At 36.0% G+C, this 22,921-nt stretch overlaps 1 protein-coding gene across 3 annotated transcripts in view; it reads right to left on the bottom strand.

Moving 5' to 3' along the window:
* Window positions 1-6,068: 6,068 nt before the first annotated feature.
* The window catches only part of ABCD2 (ATP binding cassette subfamily D member 2), an 87,805-nt gene continuing 70,952 nt past the window's right edge, over window positions 6,069-22,921 (bottom strand). For 2 of the 3 annotated variants that reach the window (XM_086399924.1, XM_086399925.1), the window contains 2 exons: window positions 19,188-19,313; window positions 6,069-8,772 (listed from right to left, as the gene is read on the bottom strand). In XM_086399924.1, coding sequence (XP_086256050.1) covers window positions 8,553-8,772; window positions 19,188-19,313 — 346 coding nt within the window. In that variant the 3' untranslated portion in view covers window positions 6,069-8,552. The remainder of the gene's footprint in view (window positions 8,773-19,187; window positions 19,314-22,921) is intronic. The other variant, XR_015163768.1, reaches the window with a different exon arrangement.

The raw sequence follows: 22,921 nt of genomic DNA, 5'->3' as shown, positions 1-22,921 counted from the left end.
AGAATTGAATTGCTTTCTGCTATAAATTCACCCTTTTGTTCTTACCATTAGGAGTCTAGTGGTCATTAAAATGTTCAGTTTCCACTGAATTTTATGTAAACATTGAAGAAAGCAAAAGTCTGTTCATGTCTCTAATTTGAGGAAAGACCTCATGGTCATTGGGATTGATAATAGTGAGGCTATAGGATCTACAAATTTCTGGGTCTCCTCTACCTGTTTGAGGGATATTGCGACCTACCCAGAGAAGTAGAAAGAGGAAGGATATACATTTCTGGTAGCTCAGAAAGAAAGAAAACATGGAGATAGGTGATCCAATTAGACAGTTAATGTGATATCTAATTTTTACTGAATCAGTGAATTAGAAGAAATGTTTGTAGAACTTTTATATTCAGCATCCTGTTGGGAAGATTGAGACCAGTTTATTACTTCTTAACTTATTCTAGAGAAAAGGAAAGAAAGTGGGTGAAGTAAATATTGTGACGTCTCAAGATGCTCAATTATTTTCAACAGAGAAAAAAAAGAATAAGCATTATATTTTTACCTAATAGTGTGGGTTTAATTTACAAGGGTATGAAGGAGACAGTGCCCTTCTTTTTGTATCTTTCTCAGTGATTTCACTCATTCTCATTAATTCATTTTCATTCTTTCATTCATATACTGGTTCTTTTGCATCATTTTTTATTCATTTGGTTACTCATCCATTTATGAACCTACTGAACAAATACTTTTTAAATGTCTCCCACCTACTGAGTATTGTTATAGGTGCTATGTTGTTCAGTCACTCAGTTGTGTCCAAGTATTTGTGACCCCAAGGACTGCAGTGCATCAGGTTTCCCTGTCTTTCACTGTCTCCTGGAGTCTGCTCTAACTCATGTTCATTGAGTTGTGGTACTATGAATATTGCAATAAATAATACAAGCAAAGATTCCTGGTCCACAGAGTTTAGGTCTAAAGAGGGCAAATGTAGTAGATAGAGCGAAACAACTAACAAATAAATGGAGAAATAAATTATATGAATAAAACTGACTGATGTGATACAGAGGAACTGGTTGGGGAGTTATTTTAGATTATGTGACAAATGAATAAATGATTGAATGAATAAAGAAGAAAGGTACACACATAAATAATAAAAGTTAGCATGTGATAAATGTGATGACAGAATTTTAAATAAAGAGCTCTGTGCTACTGCTAAGTCACTTCAGTCATGTCCGACTCTGTGCAACCCCATAAACGGCAGCCCACCAGGCTCCCCCATCCCTGGGATTCTCCAGGCAAGAACACTGGAGTGGGTTGCCATTTCCTTCTCCAATGCATGAAAGTGAAAAGTGAAAGTGAAGTAGCTCAGTCGTATCCGACCCTCAGCGACCCCACGGACTGCAGCCTTCCAGGCTTCTCCATCCATGGGATTTTCCAGGCAAGAGTACCGGAGTCGGGTGCCATTGCCTTCTCTCATGTTTCCCTGCTGCTGCTGCTGCTGCTGCTAAGTCGCTTCAGTCGTGTCCGACTCTGTGCGACCCCACAGACGGCAGCCCAACAGGGTCCTCTGTCCCTAGGATTCTCCAGGCAAGAACACTGGAGTGGGTAAAGAGCTCTGTAAGTATTAAAAAAAGAAAGAATTACGTATAACTGGACAGAATTTAAGGCATCCTTAGAGTTTTGGTAGTTGAAGATGGTGAAATAAAGACATTTTGGGTTTGAGAAAAGAAAATGAATAAGAGAAGAAATAAAAGGGAACACCTGCCATGTTCAGCCAAGGGAATTAGGTACAGAAGAATGTAGGAAGGGTAGGGGAGACAGCTTTTTGGAAGTAGAAGAAACAGACTGTGGTCTTCAACATCTTGAAGCAAGTTTTAATTAAAAAATTCTTCAGGCAAAGTATTTGAATAGACATTTCTCCAAAGAAGATATACAAATGACCAAGAAGCATGTGGAAAAATGCTCAGCGTCACTAATAATCAGAGAGATGCAAATCAAAATCTCAAATGACACCCAACTTTACATCTCTTAGAATAACTGTTACCAAAAAGACAAGCGATAGCAAGGGTTGCTTAGAATGTGGAGAAAAGGAAACCCCAGTGTATTATTGGCAGGAATGTAAGTGAGTACAGCCACTATGGAATATATGATGGAGGTTTCTCAAAAATTAAAAACAGGACTACCATATGAAACAACAATCTCACTCCTGGCTATATATCCAAAAGACTTGAAAGCAGGATCTTGAGATATTTCACACCCATGTTCATAGAAGTACTATCCACAATAACCAAGAGAAGTAAGCAATCTACTCCTTCATTAGATGAAAAGATGAATGAAATGTGGTATATACATACAATGGAATATTATTCAGCCTTCAAAAGGAAGGAAATCCTTTCATGTGCCACAATGTGGATGAAACTTGAGGATGTCATACTAAACGACATAAGCCGTTTAAAAAAGACAAATTCTGTGTGATTCTACTTAAATGATATATTTAACATTGGCAAATTCATGAAAGTAGAAAGATAGTTACCAGGGGTTAGCTAGGGGGAGGGAGAAAGAGGAGCTATTGTTTCAAGGATACAAAATGTCATACTTATAACATGAAAAAAAATCCAGCAATGTGAATGCAGTTAACAGTACTGAGAAGTACACTTAAAAATGGCTAAGATAGTAAATGTTTTTATCACAATAAAAAAAAAAATTCTTTAGTTAAGTATTCAAAATTGTTAGGCTGCTTTTGTATTAAACTTCTAAGGGGTGTGTGCATGTGTGTGTGTGTGTATATTACATGGCAGGAAAATATACATATCTGCTTGGATCCACATTAACCTCATTCATCTAAATCCCACTTGTATATATCTTGGAAAATTTTCCCATATTGATCAATAAGCTATCCTAAACAAGAGGATGTTGATTATTGTTTCATGAGTCTTTATTCCTCTTGTTTTATCAATATCTGTGTGTTGCAAAAGGTCGCATTACTTCCCCAATAAGATGCCATATGATTATAGGACCTCATTTGTCCCATCCCTGTGTAAGCTCTTGGACACTTTTCTAGCTTTATATATTTGCATAGTCTCTAGACCCAATATATTTTAATTGTTAAGTTTAATATATTTAATATGTAAAATTAAATAATATTTTGGATATATGATTGTCTCTTTTATACAGATTAAACTACAATTAAATGACAGAGCCAAGTGAATTTATTGAGTGTTTAATATTTCATTGTTTCTTGATGCATTTTCTATTTTACAGATATTAAATTACATAAAAATATATAAAGTAAATACTTAATCACTATATCACCTGCATTAGGACATGAGTACTGAGATAAAGCATATATAATTTTAGATGTGTTTAATTCTGGAGTCCTTGTCTATTTACTTTTATAATTACTGGAAATTTTTTGGTTGTTTTTATTTTGTTTTTTGCTTTTTAGAACTTTTTTCCTATAGTTACCTGCGTTTTGTGTTAACACAGGAGAGATGCTTTTCATTGTGCAAAACTGGCTCACTTTATGTGATCTGAACTTGAGAAGCTATTTCTCAGGTTTCAAGACAAGTTAAATGTATGGGAGCACCTACTAGTGAAAGCTGATACAGTCCTACAGACCGGTTTTATTGGACCTTGTAATTTAGTATGAGGAAGCCCTTACGTGTATAGTCAAGGGAATCCTGCTGCCAAAAAAATGCTTATTGCTTAAATTTTGCAAGAGAGTGGACTTAGGCAAGAAATACAAGAACTAAGAAACTCTATAAAACATTCTATTTAGATGGAAACACATCTAAGAAGGATAAGTTGTTTAGTGTTGATGTACTAAAAGGTTTCATGAGGGCTGAGATGAGGTTTGCCTCCTTTACTTCTGAATCCTTAGCATGGTAACTGACTTGAATGTGTCATTGTTTACTGAATTAACAAATGTTCACCAGTTTGGAATTTCTTCCTCAAAATATTTGAAAACTAGCCTTTTGTCCTCCTTCTTCCATAGGACCATATATCTATCATTTACAATAAAAACAAGGAAATATATAATTTGTGTGACAAATTTCCTTTTTAGAGGAAAACAAATGCTTCTTTGCTTAACCAGAAACCCTGAGCCAGCTAAAAAATATACTATAACTTTGGAATTAAAAACTGTAATAATGAAAAGTGACCTGAACTAATTAAAAGGAAGGTAACGCTGAGTTGCAAAGGCTTGGTAATCAAATATTGCTAGGCTCAAATTTCAGCTCTACAGTTTAACAGCTGCATCTGGTTGGATGAATTGCTTAACTTCTGTTCTCACTTTCTTCTTTTATTAAATTAAGAGTTTTGTAGAGATTTAATGAGTCAATGTATACACAGTGTTTTGTGCCTACATGTAGTGCCTTTGTTCCCAGTCGTGTCTGACTCTCTGCGACCCCATAGACTGTAGCCCACCAGGCTCTTCTGTCCATGGGATTATCCCAGGCAAGAAAACTGGAGTGGGTTGCTATTTCCTTCTCCATGGGATCTTCCTGACCAAGAGTCGAAGCTTCATCTCCTGCATCTTGTGCATTGGCAGACAGATTCTTCACCACTGAGCCATCTGGGAAGCCCTTGTGTCTACCTGATAAATAATAAATAATATCTATTGAATTTTTCTCCAAATGATGGTACTCATTTTCCTAATTTTCAGTGGACTGCAAGCTTCTTGGGACAGGGACCATATTTTATTTATTCCTAGAGCCTAGCACAGCATCTGGCATAGGTTGGTACTTAATAAATAAATATGTGTTGAATTAATAAGGAATATAAATATTTAAACAACTATTTGGTGACTATTGTGCATGGCACATCATATAACTTGTAACTGAAGTATATGAAAACACTCAACAGAGTCATTTACAATATAGAAATAGGAATGTTTTCTATTACTGGAATGATCTGTAATTCCTTTGATTAGTCAAGATTTTCTATGATAATTTAGGAACTCACAAGTAATGTTGAGCTCAAATAACTGTATATCAGATGGAGACTATATTACAGTGTATTCACATCATAGCCATATTGTAGCTTTAAGTAACCACACGGTGATTTTTACCATTAAGGAATTTTTCTCATTTGCTTTCATTAGTACAACCCCTACTATACAATGCTTGCTTATAAGTGTAGATAATTGGTTTTGAAAATTTCACAACAAAAACTGTAAAGCCTTTTGTACTTGGTAATCAGGAAAGGCATCAGCAATTCTGAAGAAGGAATTTGCTTTTAACGAAAATATTCTCTACATCCATCTGAAAGCTCTCATGTGGCAAATGCTGCAAGTATAACTCTTAATTATATCTAAATCCTATCTCTCAATCATACCTACATCATCAGACTGGTAAATACTCTGAGCTATGTGAAAGTATTTTACATTTCTAAATGAATATAATTTGGCATAAAGTAGTTATATCAAAGACATCTCTTTTAATAAAAGTGATTACCACTTTATGCATATCTCAGAAATATGTAACATTCTCTGGATATGGGTTCCAATATGTAACAAACTTTTCTAGGCTTATTGAGTCAAAAAAACTATTCCAAACAGATTAAAAGCTATTAAAATAGGCTAAGACTATTGCCAAACATGAAATTATACTTGGAATCAAAGTCTCAAAATTAACATGGTCATTTATACCTTTACTGGAAGAACAAAATTTGACACAAAAACTAAACTATTATCAGGGGAAAACCATTCCTATCAGAAACAAATGTAAACTCCAGTTGAATTTCAAGATATATTATTCTCCTTGAGATTAATGGAGAGAGATTTTCACACATGATCTTGTTTACAAGAACACACACTATTTTAGACTCATGCTTGGCATAACATTACATGCTGTAGAAATATAATGCAACATTTTCATAAAACGCAACTTACTTTCCAAGTTTATAAGTTAACCAAAAACAACACATTCAAAAATCGTATCTATAAATTCATAGGTTTTTTTTTTTTTTTTTTACCAAAACAAAATAAAACAGATGTCAAAATAATTTGGGCAAATAGATTCATTTGAAAATTGAAATATCCTTCTTTTTCCATTCCTCACCTATAATTCAAAGATGGCTATATACAAGGATGCTATATTCAAAGATGGCTATTTTATTTATCAATCTTACATTTTTCTCAAAATTTAACTATAAGAATAGTAAAACATGGTATACTCATTGGATCATTTTGTAAAAACTTAAATGAAACATAAATACAAATTCAAATTACAGTTTTTTCCCCTCCAAGTTAGGGGATATTGGTCCTGGAAGAAAATTCAGAAAATAAATGGACACAAAATGTGCATGCAAAATATGTTTCTTTTAGAACTCTTAACATTTAAACTGCAATGTGTACAGCTTTTAATACAGAATTTTAAAAATCCTTGAATCCTCATTATAAATTATGAGTTCTTTACTTCAGCCAGTTGGTAGGATATATTAAATAAAGGCTAATTAAAAATCTAATATTTGCTTTGGCATTCTTTTCAAAGTTTCAAACACAATGTATTTTTTCCTAAATGCTTTATTTTCAAATTAAGAAAACTAAGGCATAAAAATTATGCACATGTTTCAAATGAGAACTTTTAATTTTCTTCTTCTACCTTTAAAAATTAACTTCAGATAACCACCCCAGACTTTTCCCTACAGTGGTATAAACTGGATAACTATTAATACATAATTTAGATAAATGAATAATATTTCTCAAGTTTTAGTTCTATGCATTTTTTATAAAACCTTTGATGCCTGCCTCACCTAATAGTAAGTAGTAGTAACTGACAAATGAATAAATGAGCAGTTAATGATACTAACAGAAAAACTTAGACGTACTGGTTTTGATTTTTATATTATATTCTTTCAAGTAAGGTGGTTATATTTATTGATAATTAAAAATGTCAGCATCAAAGAATTGAAAATGTGAAATGTTATGGTGTTCTATTATAGGCACCATGAATGACATCCAGGTCTTCTACCAATTGAAAAAGTCTGAGAGTCACTGACTTAGCATCTATTATGGCTGTGTCTAAGTACACAAATAAAATCCTAAACCACTAATAACTGAGTATTTCCACTTTTTCTGGCCTATCAATGGCCACACAGGCAGTAGGAAATTAAAATGGTAGTCCTGGCTTTCATACTAACTCCAGAGCAATCGAATATGTAAGATTTATCTCATAAGACTATTCCATATAGATTATTTCTCATTATGTTAAATAAATATTAAAGTGACATAACAGTTCCCCTTTTGATTGCTGGGTGTAGGGGTACATTAATATTGAGTAAGAGTGCATATTGTTGAAAGATTTTTCTAACATTCCTGCCCCATTTTAAGCCACAAACCAATGACTTTTCCATTTTATACTTAATTTCCATATCTTATAGACAATAATCAAATAATTACAATACTAGCATTACAAATTCTCTTTACAACATCTCATCTTTTATTGCTACTACAGCCCAGTTGAATTTCAAGGATAATAGTGAAAATAGCACTGAACCAGGGAAACAGGAAAACTTTATTGGAGCCTGGGATTTTCCCTTAAATAAATTTGCCTGATTAAGGCAAATATGAGTGTCAATTTTCTCAAAAGCAAACTAGGAAAAATAATATCTGCCTCAAAAGTTTGCCATAAGGATTAAAATGAAGTGATGTAAATGAGAATTGTAAATTATATTACTATAAATTGCAAATTATAAGGTACTATTTCAATGTATATTATAACTCTGATTTTGAAAAAATCTCTATTCTTATAGCACTGCTATTTTTAAAATGTGGTGGACTCCTTTGAACATAAAAACAAGCTAAGTATTTCTGGACAGAATTTGCAATAAATAATCCTTTCAAGTAAAGTAACAGGCTGAGACAAACATTGTTTGGATACTCCTTTTCTATATTGGCAATTCTCTTTTTAGAATGAAAAAGTTTACTAACAAATATGTAAGATTCTCATTAAAATGAACTTGTTATGTGCCCACATTGAGATGTTCAAAATTTAATATTAAAAATAGGATATTTTTTACATATAAAAGAAGCATAGCCATGCTTCTTTCTTTCAACCACTGTCATTAAAAGAGTTTTTTCATGTTGAAATTATCAATCAAACTATTGTGTACACAGGTTTAGCTGACCACTATCAATAAAGGAACATAGATTCTAGCTGTTAAATCTAACAATCATAAATGGACAAAAATGTCACTCAAACTTTTATTTTTATGCACATGGTTTCAACGCAAACATCGTTCTTGTCTATCCTCAAGATAGGTCTCATGTTTGTCAAGACTTTCAGACACATCACATACACATAGCAAATTTGCTAACTCACCTAGAAAATCCTGCTTTACATGTGAATTCGTCTTTCATTAGGAATTAGTATAAGCCATAATGACTAATCTTATATAATGCATTTGTTTATTTTCTTCTGAAAAGTCAGCTCATACATTTCCTTGATGCTAAAATCTTATAAAACATTTCTTGCTACCTTTTTTCCCTCTGTCCTTAGCTTAACACAATGCATGAACTATAACCATGTCTCTGAGCCTTTAATTAAAAATTAACATTTAAAACATATCAGAATAAATTAGGATGTTTCATCTTCATTTTTTATTGTTTTCAGCACTGAGTCTTCTCCCAAAATTTTACATAGTTCATTGAGTCTCTGCTGCATTTTGGGAATTCCGGCTAGCTGAGATTCTAGCTTTTGTTTTTCTTCACTTAGTGTTAAACGAATAGCACTATCCAGTTGTTCAAAGCGCCAACCTCCTTCACCATCAAACTGTAACAAATGAGTGTGGTATTTCCTGCATAATCAAAATGAAATCATATTATTAGCAATAATTACACAAGGCCATTTTACTTACAGATTTATCATTCTAACTGATATTCAAAGGCAAATTTTAAGTAAGCTGTCTATTTTACATTTGATTTTCAAGAATCCCTCAAGAGGTAAAATATTGTGATTGTTTTCACTCCCAAAATCATTAATCTCTAGAAAATTCTATTGTTTGTGTTAAATTTATTTTATATTCTGAATATATGTGAATTGCAAAGGAAGACATACTATTACATTTATTTATATTCATAACCTAGTATAGCTCCTGAATAAATATAAAACACTTAAAAAGTGAAGAAGAACTAAAGATGAAAGTGGAAGAGGAGAGTGAAAAAGTTGGCTTAAAAACTCAACATTCAGAAAACTAAGATCATGGCATCCAGTCCCACCACTTCATGGCAAATAGATGGGGAAACAGTGGAAACAGTGAGACTTTATTTTTCTGGGCTCCAAAATCACTGCAGATGGTGACTGCAGCCATGATATTAAAAGATGCTTGCCCCTTGGAAGAAAAGTTACCACCAATCTAGACAGTGTATTAAAAAGCAGAGACACTACTTTGCCAACAAAGGCAAAGCTATGGTTTTTCCAGTAGTCATGTATGGATATGAGAGTTGGACTACAAAGAGAGTTGGACTATAAAGAAAGCTGAGCGCCGAAGAATTGATGCTTTTGAACTATGGTGTTGGAGAAGACTCTTGAGAGTCCCTTGGACTGCAAGGAGATCCAATCAGTCCATCCTAAAGGAAATCAGTCCTGAATATTCATTGGAAGGACTGATACTGAAGCTGAAACTCCAATCTTTTGGCCACCTGATGAGAATGGACTCATTGGAAAAGACCCTGATGCTGGGAAAGATTGAAGTGGGAGGAGGAGGGAACAACAGAGGATGAGATGATTGGATGGCATCACCAACTTGATGGACATGAGTTTGAGTAAACTCTGGGACTTGGTGATGGACAGGGAAGCCTGACATGCTGCAGTCCATGGGGTCACAAAGAGTCGGACATGACTGAGTGACTGAACTGAACTAGAATGGGAACAAGAACAGGAAGCAGAGGCAAGAAAATAAAAATTTTAAAGGTTATTAAGAAAATAACTAAGAAGAATAAAGGAAATACACTATCCTTTGGGAATGAGTTAGTCAACATAAAAATTTCTCAAAAATCAAAGTTTTAAAATGTTTTTTTAAAAATAAACATAGAAATCCTCTAAAGCCAGTTTCATGCTTTCATATAATTTGCTCTCTTTTTCTCATGGTTCAAGTTCATAACTAGGAATTTCAGAGAGGTATAGAGATGATTTTTACTGATGAGACAGGAGGTAAACAACCTTTTCCTAAGTGAAAGTTAAGGTTACCAATCTTTGGGAATTGTAGGGTGTATGTTTAAAGTAGGTAGTCCTGGCAGATCTGGCCTCATATGGCTGAGCTACTGCATCTTGACACTATGCTGAAGTGGCACGTGTTCTTATGTGTCTTCAGTTTTTATGCTTTTACCTTACAGGTTTTCTCACTTCTTGATTTCTTTTAAGTTCTCATTGTTATTAGTTACTATGTTCAGTGTGGATATATCAGGTCACTTTACCCTCCTTTCTAAAATTGAAATATGATTTATATATTATAAATTTATTCTTTTAGAATGTAAAATTCAGTGATTTTTGGTATAGTCACACCCTCATGCAACCATCAGCACTATCCAATTCCAGAATATTTCTTCATTCCCCAAAGAATCCTCATACCCATTAGCAGTCCATCTCCATTTCTTCTGCTGCTCAGTCCCTGCCTACTACCAAGCTCCTCTCTGCAGATTTGTCTATTCTGGATATTTCATACATACAGACTCATACAAAACAGCTTTTTGTTACTGACTTCTTCCACTCCTTGGAAGGAAAGTTATGACCAACCTAGATAGCATATTCAAAAGCAGAGACATTACTTTGCCAACAAAGGTCCGTCTAGTCAAGGCTATGGTTTTTCCTGTGGTCATGTATGGATGTGAGAGTTGGACTGTGAAGAAGGCTGAGTGCCGAAGAAATGATGCTTTTGAACTGTGGTGTTGGAGAAGACTCTTGAGAGTCCCTTGGACTGCAAGGAGATCCAGCCAGTCCATTCTGAAAATCAGCCCTGGGATTTCTTTGGAAGGAATGATGCTAAAGCTGAAACTCCAGTACTTTGGCCACCTCATGTGGAGTTGACTCATTGGAAAAGACTCTGATGCTGGGAGGGATTGGGAGCAGGAGGAGAAGGGGATGACAGAGGATGAGATGGCTGGATGGCATCACTGACTCGATGGACGTGAGTCTCAGTGAACTCCGGGAGTTGGTGATGGACAGGGAGGCCTGGCGTGCTGCGATTCATGGGGTTGCAAAGAGTTGGACATGACTGAGCGACTGATGTGATCTGATCTGATCTTCCACCCAACAAATGATCTAAAAGTTGTAGTATTAGTACTTCATTTTTATGGCTGAATAATATTACATTTATGGTATTATACATTTTGTCTATTTATCAATTGATAGAAATTTGGGTTTCATTACATTTTGATTGGATGGTTTTACCATTAAGATGGGGAAATTAAACTAATTAAATTAAACTATGCCTAAAAGGGTAAATATCACTCTTAAGCTGAAGGCTGATGTTCATATGTTTGATATCATATGACAGATATTAATCTTTTCCATATACTTTTGAGTAACTATCTTTAGGGTTTCAACTTTTCCATAAATTTGACCTCCCAACAGGTGGGACCTTGCTAAAATTAAATTTAAAACAATGTGTTCTTACATTAAGGGAAATTTTTTTTTTAATGACAACATTGCTATTAAAATATGAGAGCTAAAACAAAAGTAATGAAAAAACAAAAGAAGGATAGTGATACAGGAAAGTGAAGTAATAGGGAAAAAATATCATTTTGTTTATTTCATTGTCAACTTCTCTTGGACTTTCCTAATCGTGAATCTTCAACCAGGAGCAATTTTAGAATGCAGTAGTTCAGATCTTGAGCAACTTCCATTTTCAGTGTATATTGAAGGTTTGGCTCATCATTCCAGTTCTACAACATTATTTGGTTTCTACACAGGAGAAGAAACCATATCAGTGTTTCATGACCTATGTTCTATATTATGTGCTAAAATACTATCTAAGGGTTTATTTTAGTCAGAGGAATTTAAAAGAAAACTATTTTAACAGAGGCTTATTGGAAATAATCTGCAGACTTTCTGTACAAGTAAGATAAAGCATTGGATGTGGTAATTATAAAATTGCAATTCTATTCAGGAATCACATAATTTAATAAGCTTCTATAATTTTTGATGTCTTCAGATATAGTATTGATTTTACTCTTTATGATCAACAATTACCCATTTGTTGTATGGAGGAAAATATAATACATATTTTTCCTCTTCTGAAATCTTTTCAGGGAAAATAAGAATTTCATGTAGGAAGAGAGGATAATCAGAAATGATAGATTTCTATAACCTAAAATGACTAAACTAGTTCATAAATCAGAATTAACATGATTATTAGTTTACAGGGAAATACACCATGGGTAGCTACAATTAAAAACATGTTTGTTCGTTTGGTTTTTGGTTCAAAAGTATGAAATTATATTTTATTATTTATTTAAAAATTTGTCTACTACACACCTGTTTGAAATGGCCAGAACCCAGAACACTGACATCTTCAAAAGCTGATAAAGCTGTAGACCAACAGGAACTCTCTTTCATTGTTTTTTGGTGGTTTAGTCACGAAGTTGTGTCCCACTCTTGCAAACCTATGGACTGTAGCCTGCTAGGCTCCTTCGTCCATGGGATTCTCCAGGCAGGAATACTGGAGTGGGTTGCCATTTCCTTCTCCAGGGGCTTTCACTGCTAGTGGAAATGAAAAGTGGAATAGCTATTTTGGAATACAGTTTTGTAGTTTCTAACACAACTAAACACACTCTTACCAGTACGATCCAGTAACTTCACTTCTTGATATTTACTTAAAGGGACTTGAGAAAATGCATGTCAACACAAAAACCTGCATATGAATGTTTATAACACCTTTATTCATAATGGCTAGCACTTGGAGGCAACCAAGCCTATCTTCAGTAGGTGAATGGATAAACACACTGTGTACATTGAAACAATGAAATATTATTTAACGCTAAAAAGAAATGATGTATCAAGCTGTGAAAAGACATGGAGGAAACAAATGATTATCACTAAGTTAAAGAAAACAGTCTGAAAAGGCTACATACTGAATGGTTCCAGGTACATGATATTCCAGGAAAGGAAAAACTGTGGACACATTAAAGATGAGTGGTTTCTGGGGTTGACGTTGTTGTTTAGTCTCTAAGTTGTGTCCAACTCTTTGCAACCCCATGGACTGCAGTGCACCAGGCTTCACTGTCCTTCACTATCTCCAGAGTTTGCTCAAACCCATGACCATTGAGCCAGTGATGCTATCCAACCATCTCATCCTTTGTGGTCCCCTTCTCTTCCTGCCCTCAATCTTTCCCAGCATCAGGGTCTTTTCTAATGAGTTGGTTCTTTGCATCAGGTGAACAAAATATTAGAATTTCAGTTTCAGCCTCAGTCCTTCCAATGAATATTCAGGGTTGATTTCCTTCAGGATTGACTGGTTTGATCACTTTGCAGCCTAAGAGAATCTCAAGAATATTCTCCAGCACCACAATTCAAAGCATCAGTTCTTCAGTGCTCAGGCTTCTTTATAGTCAAACTCTCACATCCATACATGACTACTGGAAAAACCAGAGCTTTGATTAGATGGGCCTTTGTTGGCAAAATGATGTCTCTACTTTTTAATACACTGTCTAGGTTTGTAATAGCTTTGCTTCCAAGGAACAGAGGTCTTTTAATTTCATGATTGCAGTCACTGTCTGCAGTGATTTGGAGCCCAAGAAAATAAAATCTGTTTTGCTTCCACTTTTTCCTTTTCTATTTGTCATGAAGTTCTGGGATTGGAACTTATGATCCATGGGTTGAGAAGAGATAAAATGGCAGAGCACAGAGGATTTTTAGAGCAATCAAAATACTCTGTATAACACTATAAGGATGCATTTTTCAAATTTGAGGACATATTGAGTGCAGCACTTTCACAGCATCATCTTTTAGGACTTAAAACAGTCAACTGGAATGCCATCAGCTCCACTAGCTTTGTTCTTTGTAATGCTTCCTAAGGCCCACTTGACTTCACATTCCAGGATGTCTGGATCTAGGTGAGTGGTCACACCATCATGATTACCTGGGTCATTAAGATCTTTTCTGTATAGTTATTCTGTGTATTCTTGCCATGTCTTCTTAATATCTTCTGTTTCTGTTAGGTCCATACCATTTCTGTCCTTTATTGTGCCCTTCTTTGCATGAAATGTTCCCTTGGTATCTCTAATTTTCCTGGAGACCTCTAGTCTTTCCCATTCTATTGTTTCTTTGCATCCTCTCTTTCTTTGCATTGATCACGTAAGATGGCTTTCTTATCTCTCCTTTCTATTCTTTGGAACTCTGCAATGAAATGGGTATATCTTTCCTTTTCTCTTTTGCCTTTAGCTTCTCTTATTTTCTCTGCTATTTGTAAGGTCCCCTCTGACAACCATTTTGCCTTTTTGCATTACTTTTTCTTGGGGATTGTCTTGATCCTTGTCTCTTGTACAATGTCACGAACCTCCATCCATAGTTCATCAGGCACTGTATCAGATCTAGTCCCTTAAATCTATTTCTCACTTCCACTGTATAATCATAAGGGATTTGATTTAGGTCATACATCTATGGTCTAGTGGTTTTCCCTACTTTCTTCAATTTAAGTCTGAATTTGGCAATAAGGAGTTCATGATCTGAGCCACAGTCAGCTCCTGGTCTTGTTTTTGCTGACTGTATAGAGCTTCTCTATCTTTGGCTGCAAAGAATATAATCAATCTGACTTCGGTGTTGACCATCTGGTGATGTCCATGTGTAGAGTCTTCTCTTGTGTTGTTGGAAGAGGGTGTTTGCTATGACCAGTGCATTCTCTTGGTATGTTAGCCTTTGCCCTGCTTCATTTTGTACACCAAGACCAAAATGGACTGCTACCTCAAGTATCTCTTGACTTCCTACTTTTTCATTTCAGTCAGTCCCCTATGAGCTATTTCAAATCCTAAAAGATGATGCTGTGAAAGTGCTGCACTCAATATGATAGCAAATTCGGAAAACTCAGCAATTGCCGCAGGATAGGAAAAGGTCAGTTTTCATCCCAATCCCAAAGAAAGACAATGCCAAAGAATGCTCAAACTACTGCACAATTGAATTCATTTCACATGCTAGCAAAATAATGTTCAAAATTCTCCAAGCCAGGCTTCAACAGTACATGAACTGTGACTTCTAGATGTTCAAGCTGGGTTTAGAAAAGGCAGAGGAACCAGAGTTCAAATTGCCAACATTAGTTGGATCATAGAAAAAGCAAGAGAATTCCAGAAAAACTCTACTTCTCTTTATTGACTATGCCAAAGTCTTTGACTGTGTGGATCACAACAAATTGTGGAAAATTCTTCGAGAGATGGGAATACCATACCACCTGACCTGCCTCCTGAGAAATCTGTATGCAGGTCAAGAAGCAACAGATAGAACTGGACATCGAACAACAGACTGGTTACAAATTGGGAAAGGAGTACATCAAGACTATATATTGTCATCCTGCTTATTTAACTTATATGCAGAATGATCAAGCAAAATGCTGGGCTGGAGGAAGCACAAGCTGGAATAAAGATTGCCAGGAGAATTATCAATAGCCTCAGATATGCAGATGATACCACCCTTATGGCAGAAAGCAAAGAAGAACTAAAAAGCCTCTTGATGAAAGTAAACGAGGAGAGTGAAAAAGCTGGCTTAAAATTCAACATTCAGAAAACAGATATCATGGCATCTGGTGCCATCCATTCATGGCAAATTGATGGGGAAAACAATGAAAACAATGAGAGACTATTTTTTAGGCTCCAAAATCACTGCAGATGGTGACTGTAGTCATGAAATTAAAAGATGCTTGCTTCCTGGAAGAAAAGCTATGACCAACCCAGAGAGAGTATTAAAAAGCAGAGACATTACTTTGCCAACAAAGGTCCATCTGGTCAAAGCTATGGTTTTTCCAGTAGTCATGTATGGATGTGAGTTGGGTTATAAAGAAAGGTGAACACTGAAAAATTGATGCTTTTGCACTGTGGGGTTGAAGAAGACTCTTGCGAGTCCCTTGGACTGCAAGGAGATCCAACCAGTCCATTCTAAAGGAAATCAGTCGTGAATATTCATTGGAAGGACTGATGTTGAAGCTTAAACTCCAATACTTTGGCCACCTGATGCAAAGAACTGACACATTTGATAAGACCCTGATGCTGGGAAAGATTGAAGGTGGGAGAACGTGATGACAGAGGATGAGATGGTTGGATGGCATCACCAACTCATTGGACACAAGTTTGAGTAAACTCTGGGAGTTGGTGATGGACAGGGAGGCCTGGTGTGCTGTAGTCTATGGAGTCGCAGAGTCAGACACGACTGAGTGGTTAAACTGAACTGAACTGAACTGAACTGATGCTGAAGCTGAAACTCCAATACTTTGACTACCTGAAGCAAACAACTGACTCATTGGAAAAGACCCTGATGCTGGAAAAGAATGAAGGAAGGAGGAAAAGGGGATGACAGAGGATGAGATGGTTGGATCACACCACTGACCTAATGGACATGAGTTTGAGTAAGTTCTGGAAGTTGGTGATGGACAGGGAATTCTGGCATGCAGCTGCATCCATGGGGTTGCGAAGAGTCAGACATGACTGAGCGACTGAACTGAACTGAACTGAGCCTGAAAGTGTGCAGGCCCAGTTGTGTATGACTATAATGGTAGACACATGTAATTATAAATCTGTCCAAACCTATACAATGTACAACAGTAAGTGAATCCTAAGGAAAATTATAGACTTTGGATGCTAAGAATGTGTCAATATAGGTTCATCAATTATAACAATTATACCACTCTGGAGGGGGATGTTGATCATGGAGGAGGCTATACATGTATAGGGACAGAGAGTATGGGCATATTTCTGTATGTTCAATTTTGCTATGAACCTAAAACTTTTTTTTAAAAGAAAAGTCTTAAAAACAACAACAGTAAAAACCTCTTTGTTCTAAAATGAAAAAAAACAAAAACAAAAACAACGCCAACTGTTCTGTTGCTTCCAACACCACTTTAGGCTACTTGAATAGGAACTAAATGACAAGAATGCATAATAAACTCATTGATAGAGGTTATAAAAACACCAGGACTGTGTTATAAAGGACTCAAAAGTTCTACAAGTCCGGCTCCACAGGCATATGTCATAATTGTATTAAACCAGTTCCTGTTGGTTCTCTCCAAGAGAAGGTCATAGATATCACTCATCGACATGGACTGTAACTCATCCTGGACCAGATACAGACTGCCTCTGGGGAGATTGGCAAATCAGGGTCCTATCACTCCAGATGCTGATTAACAACAGAGAGACAAACTACAAAATTCTATAGAAAAGACCACTTCATGAAATTCTCTATTTTCAGGTAAACTTTGGGAAAGAAAAATATAAAAAAATCCAAATGTTTAAATGAAGTGTGAAATAGATTATCCTCTCAAAAGTAGAATTCAGAGTCAAAGAACTTTGAACAAATAAAATCTTATCTGAACTGAATACTCAACTTACTCACAGTCTTAAAGTAAGCATTCTCTATAAGGTAAAGGGATAGAAATGCTTTAAGCATTAACTTAAAGCTTGCTATTTAGTCTAGGTTTGAAGTCATGTACATAATGACAGCTTTGGCACAAATGTGATCAGCTACATGCTACAGAATGCTCCAGTCAGAGACAGAGGAGGAATCCTGCCTATCCCTGGGAAATAGGAAGCCATAGCACGTAGAGTCCACTATATACCTACTAACAAGTCAAAGGAAAAGATTTTGATTGATGAAACAGAAATGCAAATGTAGACAGTAGAATGTAGTGAGAATTAAAATTTTTTTATGAATCATGCATGAGATACCTTTTGAGTTCCTTATAATAAATAGTGCAATAGAGGAGGGTATAGAGAATATGATCATAAAAAATTATGTTCCTCATTTTCTAGCTCTCAGTTTCTTCATCTGTATAATAGGAAAAATTAGGATACCTATAATGGCACCCCACTCCAGTACTCTTGCCTGGAAAATCCCACAGACGGAGGAGCCTAGTAGGCTGCAGTCCATGGGGTCGCTGGGAGTCGGACACGACTGAGCAAGTTCACTTTGACTTTTCACTTTCATGCATTGGAGGAGGAAATGGCAACCCACTCCAGTATTCTTGCTTAGAGAATCCCAGGGGTGGGGGAGCCTGGTGGGCTGCCATCTATGGGGTCGCACAGAGTCGGACACGACTGAAGCGACTTAGCAGCAGTAGCAGCAGCATACTCTATAAGGTTGCTATTAGGCTTAAATAAAATAAGCTTGGAATAGAATAGGTGTTGAATCTGCATTAGTGACTCTTACGATGATGATGAATCAATGAAAACATAAGGCGATGATAAAAATGGTGATCTTTTTTTAAAAAAGAGAAAATTCCATTAGGTTTTATGAAATATTATTTACAAAAAAATGTCTGCTCATTTTTTTGTTAAAACAAAGGAAAAAAAAAAAAGCTCTGTTTAAACACTCTAATTTTTCCCTTGACATAGTTTTCAATTTAATGTTGGTAAGGTCCCACACCCATTGGGAAGTCAAAGTTTTGGAAAACTTAAAACCTAAAGAGAGTTACTCAAAAGTATATGAAAGGACTTGTTTGGTTGTCTAGTGGTTAAGAATCCACCTGCTAATGCAGGGCACACTGGTTCAATTCCTGATCCAGAGAGATTTCACAGGCTGTGGAACAATTAAACCTGTGTGCCAAAACTACTAAGGCTGTACTCTACAGCCCACGCACACAATTACTGAGTTTGGGAGCAGCAGCTACTGAAGGCCGCACACTCTGGAGCCTATGCTCTGCAATAACAGAAGCCACTGTAATGAGAAGTCCACACGCCAAAACTAGAGAGCAGCCCCTGCTTACTTCCTGCCGCAACTGAGGAAAGCCTGTGTGCGACAACAAAGACCCTGTGCAGACAGAAATAAAATAAATAAATGCAATTTTGAAAAGCGTATGGAAAAGATCACTAATTTCTGTCATATGTTATCAAGTACAGGAACTTCAACTTTTAGCTTAAGAGTGATGTCACTCTCTTAGGCATAGTTTAACCTTAACTGAAATGCAGGTGGAAAATAACTGAAATGTCTTATGCTCTATGGTAAAAAGTTTAGCAAAGTCATTCTTTAAGAAACAAAAAGAAAAATCATTTATCATAAATGAGCATTGGAAACACTTACCAAAGTGAAGGCCTGTGTGTTATAGAAAGTAAGGAAATTCCAGCTCCTTTTGCAGCCTGAAATATCTTTCCTTCAACATCAATGCTGACAGCACTGGTGCATTCATCTAGCAATGCATATTTTGGTCTTAAACATAAGCACAAATAAATTAATAATTTTCATTTTGAATTATAAACCTTTATTTGGCAATATGAACTGCAATGTTAACAATTTTAAAGGAGAAAAGAGAATAATGACATGTTTAAGGTGACAAATGATAAAGCAAAAAAATCAGTCATTCCCCCTTCTTTGGAATAGAATTTCATATTCTTCTTAGATTTTAAATAGATTTTTTAAATATCTGCTCATAATACAATAAGCTTTATTGCAGATTGGTGAATCATGACTGTGAGGCAGAAGAAAGATGACAGGTCACTGAAAGAACCTTGCTGCAAAAGACAGTTCATTCTTGGTGACAAGGTTCTAAGTACACTAAAAATACATTTTAGTAGTGAATTATCGATCATGTCACAATTCTGTTTGCAAACATTTATTAAGATATAATTTTATCAATAATGTAAATACCTAATCACTATTGATAGAATTTTGTTGATCTAAGACTCTACAAAAGTAAGTATGGCTAATCTGACAAATTTAGAGCCGGCATTTAACCTGGTAACATTGCGACTATTTTCTTTGAGAAAAAAATCTATATATATTTTTCTGATTGCACTCAACACTTTTTTTTCACTAGCTCAGTTTTTTTCTCTGGAAATGACAATCTACTACTATCAGAGGCACCTGACATTTGCCACCATATACTTCTGTTTACTCTCTTCCTTTCATTTTCACCCTCTAGCTCTTTATAATTTTTTCCTTTCTCTGTTTTCTTTCTGTCAATGGAACAGAATAGAGCCCAGAAATAAACTCACATATCTATGGATAATCTTTGGCAAAGGAGGCAAGAATACACAATGGGGAAAATATAGTCTCTTCAGCAAGTGGTATTGGGAGAGTTGGACAGCAATATGTAAATTAATGAAATTGGAACACACCCTCATACCACATGCAAAAACAGACTCAAAATGGCTTAAAGAGTTAAATACAAGACAAGACACCATGAAACTTCTAGTAGAGAACACAGACAAAACATTCTCTGACATAAATCAATGTTTTCTTAAGTCAGTCTCCCAAAACAATAGAAATAAAAGCAAAAATAAACAAATGAGACCTAATCAAACTTGTAAGCTTTTGCACGGCAAAGGAAAACATAAACATAATTAAAAGACAATCTATGGACTGGGAGAAAAGTCTTTTTAAATGATACAACTGACAAGGGTTTAATTTCTAAAACACACAAACAACTTCTATGATTCAATAACAACAACAAAAATTAACCCAACCAAAAAATGGGCAGAAGACATAAATAGATAATTCTCCAAAGAAGACATATCCATGGCCAACAGGTACATGGAAAGAGACTCATTATCTCTAATTATTAGAGAAATGCAAGTCAAAACTCCAATGAGGTACCAACTCACATCAGTCAGAACAGCTATCATGAAAAAAATCTTCAAATAATAAATGCTGGAGAGGGTTTGAAGAAAAATGCAAACATCTTATTTATACTGTTGGTAGGAATGTAAATTGGTACAGTGACTATGGAAAACAGTATTAAGATTACTCAAAAAGCTAAAATTAAGTTTCTGTGTCTGTGTGTTAGTCACTCAGTCATTTTTGATTATTTGCGATTTCATGGACTGCAGTCTGCCAGGCTCTTCTGTCCATGGAATTCTCCAGGCAAGAATACTGGTGTGGGTTGCCATTCCCTTCTCCAGGGGATATTCCTGACCCAGGGATCAAATTCAGGTCTCCTGTACTGCAGGCAGATTTTTTACGGTCTGAGCAACCAGGGAAGTGCATATGATCCAGCAATCCCATTCCTGGGCATATACCTAGATAAAGCTATAATTTGAAAAGATACATGCACTCCTATGATCAAAGCAGCACTATTTAAAATAGCCAACTTATATGCAGAGTATATCATGAGAAACGCTGGGCTGGAAGAAGCACAAGCTGGAATCAAGATTGCCGGGAGAAATATCAATAACCTCAGACATGCAGATGATACCACCCTTATGGCAGAAAGTGAAGAGGAACTAAAAAGCCTCTTGATGAAAGTGAAAGAGGAGAGTGAAAAAGCTGGCTTAAAGCTCAACATTCAGAAAACTAAGATCATGGCATCTTGTTCCATCACTTCATGGCAGATAGATGGGGAAACAGTGGAAACAGTGTCAGACTTTAGTTTTTTGGGCTCCAAATCACTGCAGATGGTGATTGTAGCCATGAAATTAAAAGACACTTACTCCCTTGGAAGGAAAGTTATGAGCAACCTAGATACCATATTGAAAAACAGAGACATTACTTTGCCAAAAAAGGTCCGTCTAGTCAAGGCTATAGTTTTTCCAGTGGTCATGTATGGATGTGAGAGTTGGACTGTGAAGAAAACTGAGCACCGAGGAACTGATGCTTTTGAACTGTGGTGCTGGAGAAGACTCTTGAGAGTCCCTTGGACTGCAAGGAGATCCAACCAGTCCATCCTAAAGGAGATCAGTCCTGGGTGTTCATCAGAAGGACTGATGCTGAGGCTAAAACTCCAATACTTTGGCCACCTCATGCGAAGAATTGACTCACTGGAAAAGACCCTGATGCTGGGAGGGATTGGGACCAGGAGGAGAAGGGGACGACAGAGGATGAGATGGCTGGATGGCATCACCGCCTCGATAGACATGAGTTTGAGTGAACTCTGGGAGTTGGTGATAGACAGGGAGGCCTGGCATGCTGTGATTCATGGGGTCGTAAAGAGTTGGACATGACTGAGCGACTGAACTGAACTGAAGACATGGAAGCAACCTAAATGAATATGGACAGATGAATGCATAAAGAAGATTTGGTGTGTTCCACAAAATGAAATAGTACTTAGCCATAAAAAAATAATGAAATAATGCTATTTTCAGCAACATGGATGCAACCAGAGATTATCATACTAAGTAAAGACAGCCAGAGAAAGACAAATATCATATGCTATTATATTTTATATGAACATGAACCTATCTGTGAAATACAGACTCATGGACATAGAGAACTTGTTTATGGTTGCCAAGGGGGAGGGATGGGGGAGGAAGGCGTGAGAGGTTGGGGTAAGCAGATGTAAGCTGTTATACATGGAAAGGGTAAACAGAAGATTCTACTGTATAGTAAGAGAACTATATTCAGTATCATATGACAAACCATAAAATGGAGATTAATTTTTTAAATAGAATATATACATATACACACACACACATATATATATAACTGAATCATTTTGCTGTACAGGAGTAATTAATACAACACTGTAAATCAACTATGCTTCAGGAAAAAATACACTGTAAAAGAATAAAATAAAATGACAAAGAAAAGATAAAAATTGAAACCAGTAGTAATGTCTCATTCAGCAAAAATATTTGGCACTTCAAACTCTTTTCCTAGTAATTTGATGGATTGTTTATTAATAGGATCCTGTTTAATATTGGGGGGTACCCTGTCAAGGATAATAGATAGCTTCCCTGGTGGTCCAGTGGTTAATAGTCCACCTTGCAATGCAAGGGACACTGGTTTGATCCATGGTCCAGGAGGCTCCCACATGCCATGGAGCAGCAAGCCCATAAGCCACAACTGCTGAGCCTGCACTCAAGAAGCCCATGTGCCTAGAG

Source organism: Bos grunniens, chromosome 5 (assembly GCF_055505025.1).
Source record: "Bos grunniens cultivar Pamir isolate PY7600 chromosome 5, Bosgru_T2T1.0, whole genome shotgun sequence".
Lineage (NCBI taxonomy): Eukaryota > Metazoa > Chordata > Mammalia > Artiodactyla > Bovidae > Bos > Bos grunniens.
The sequence above is the reverse complement of the archived record's forward strand: the minus strand, read 5'-3'. Positions and strand labels throughout refer to the sequence as shown.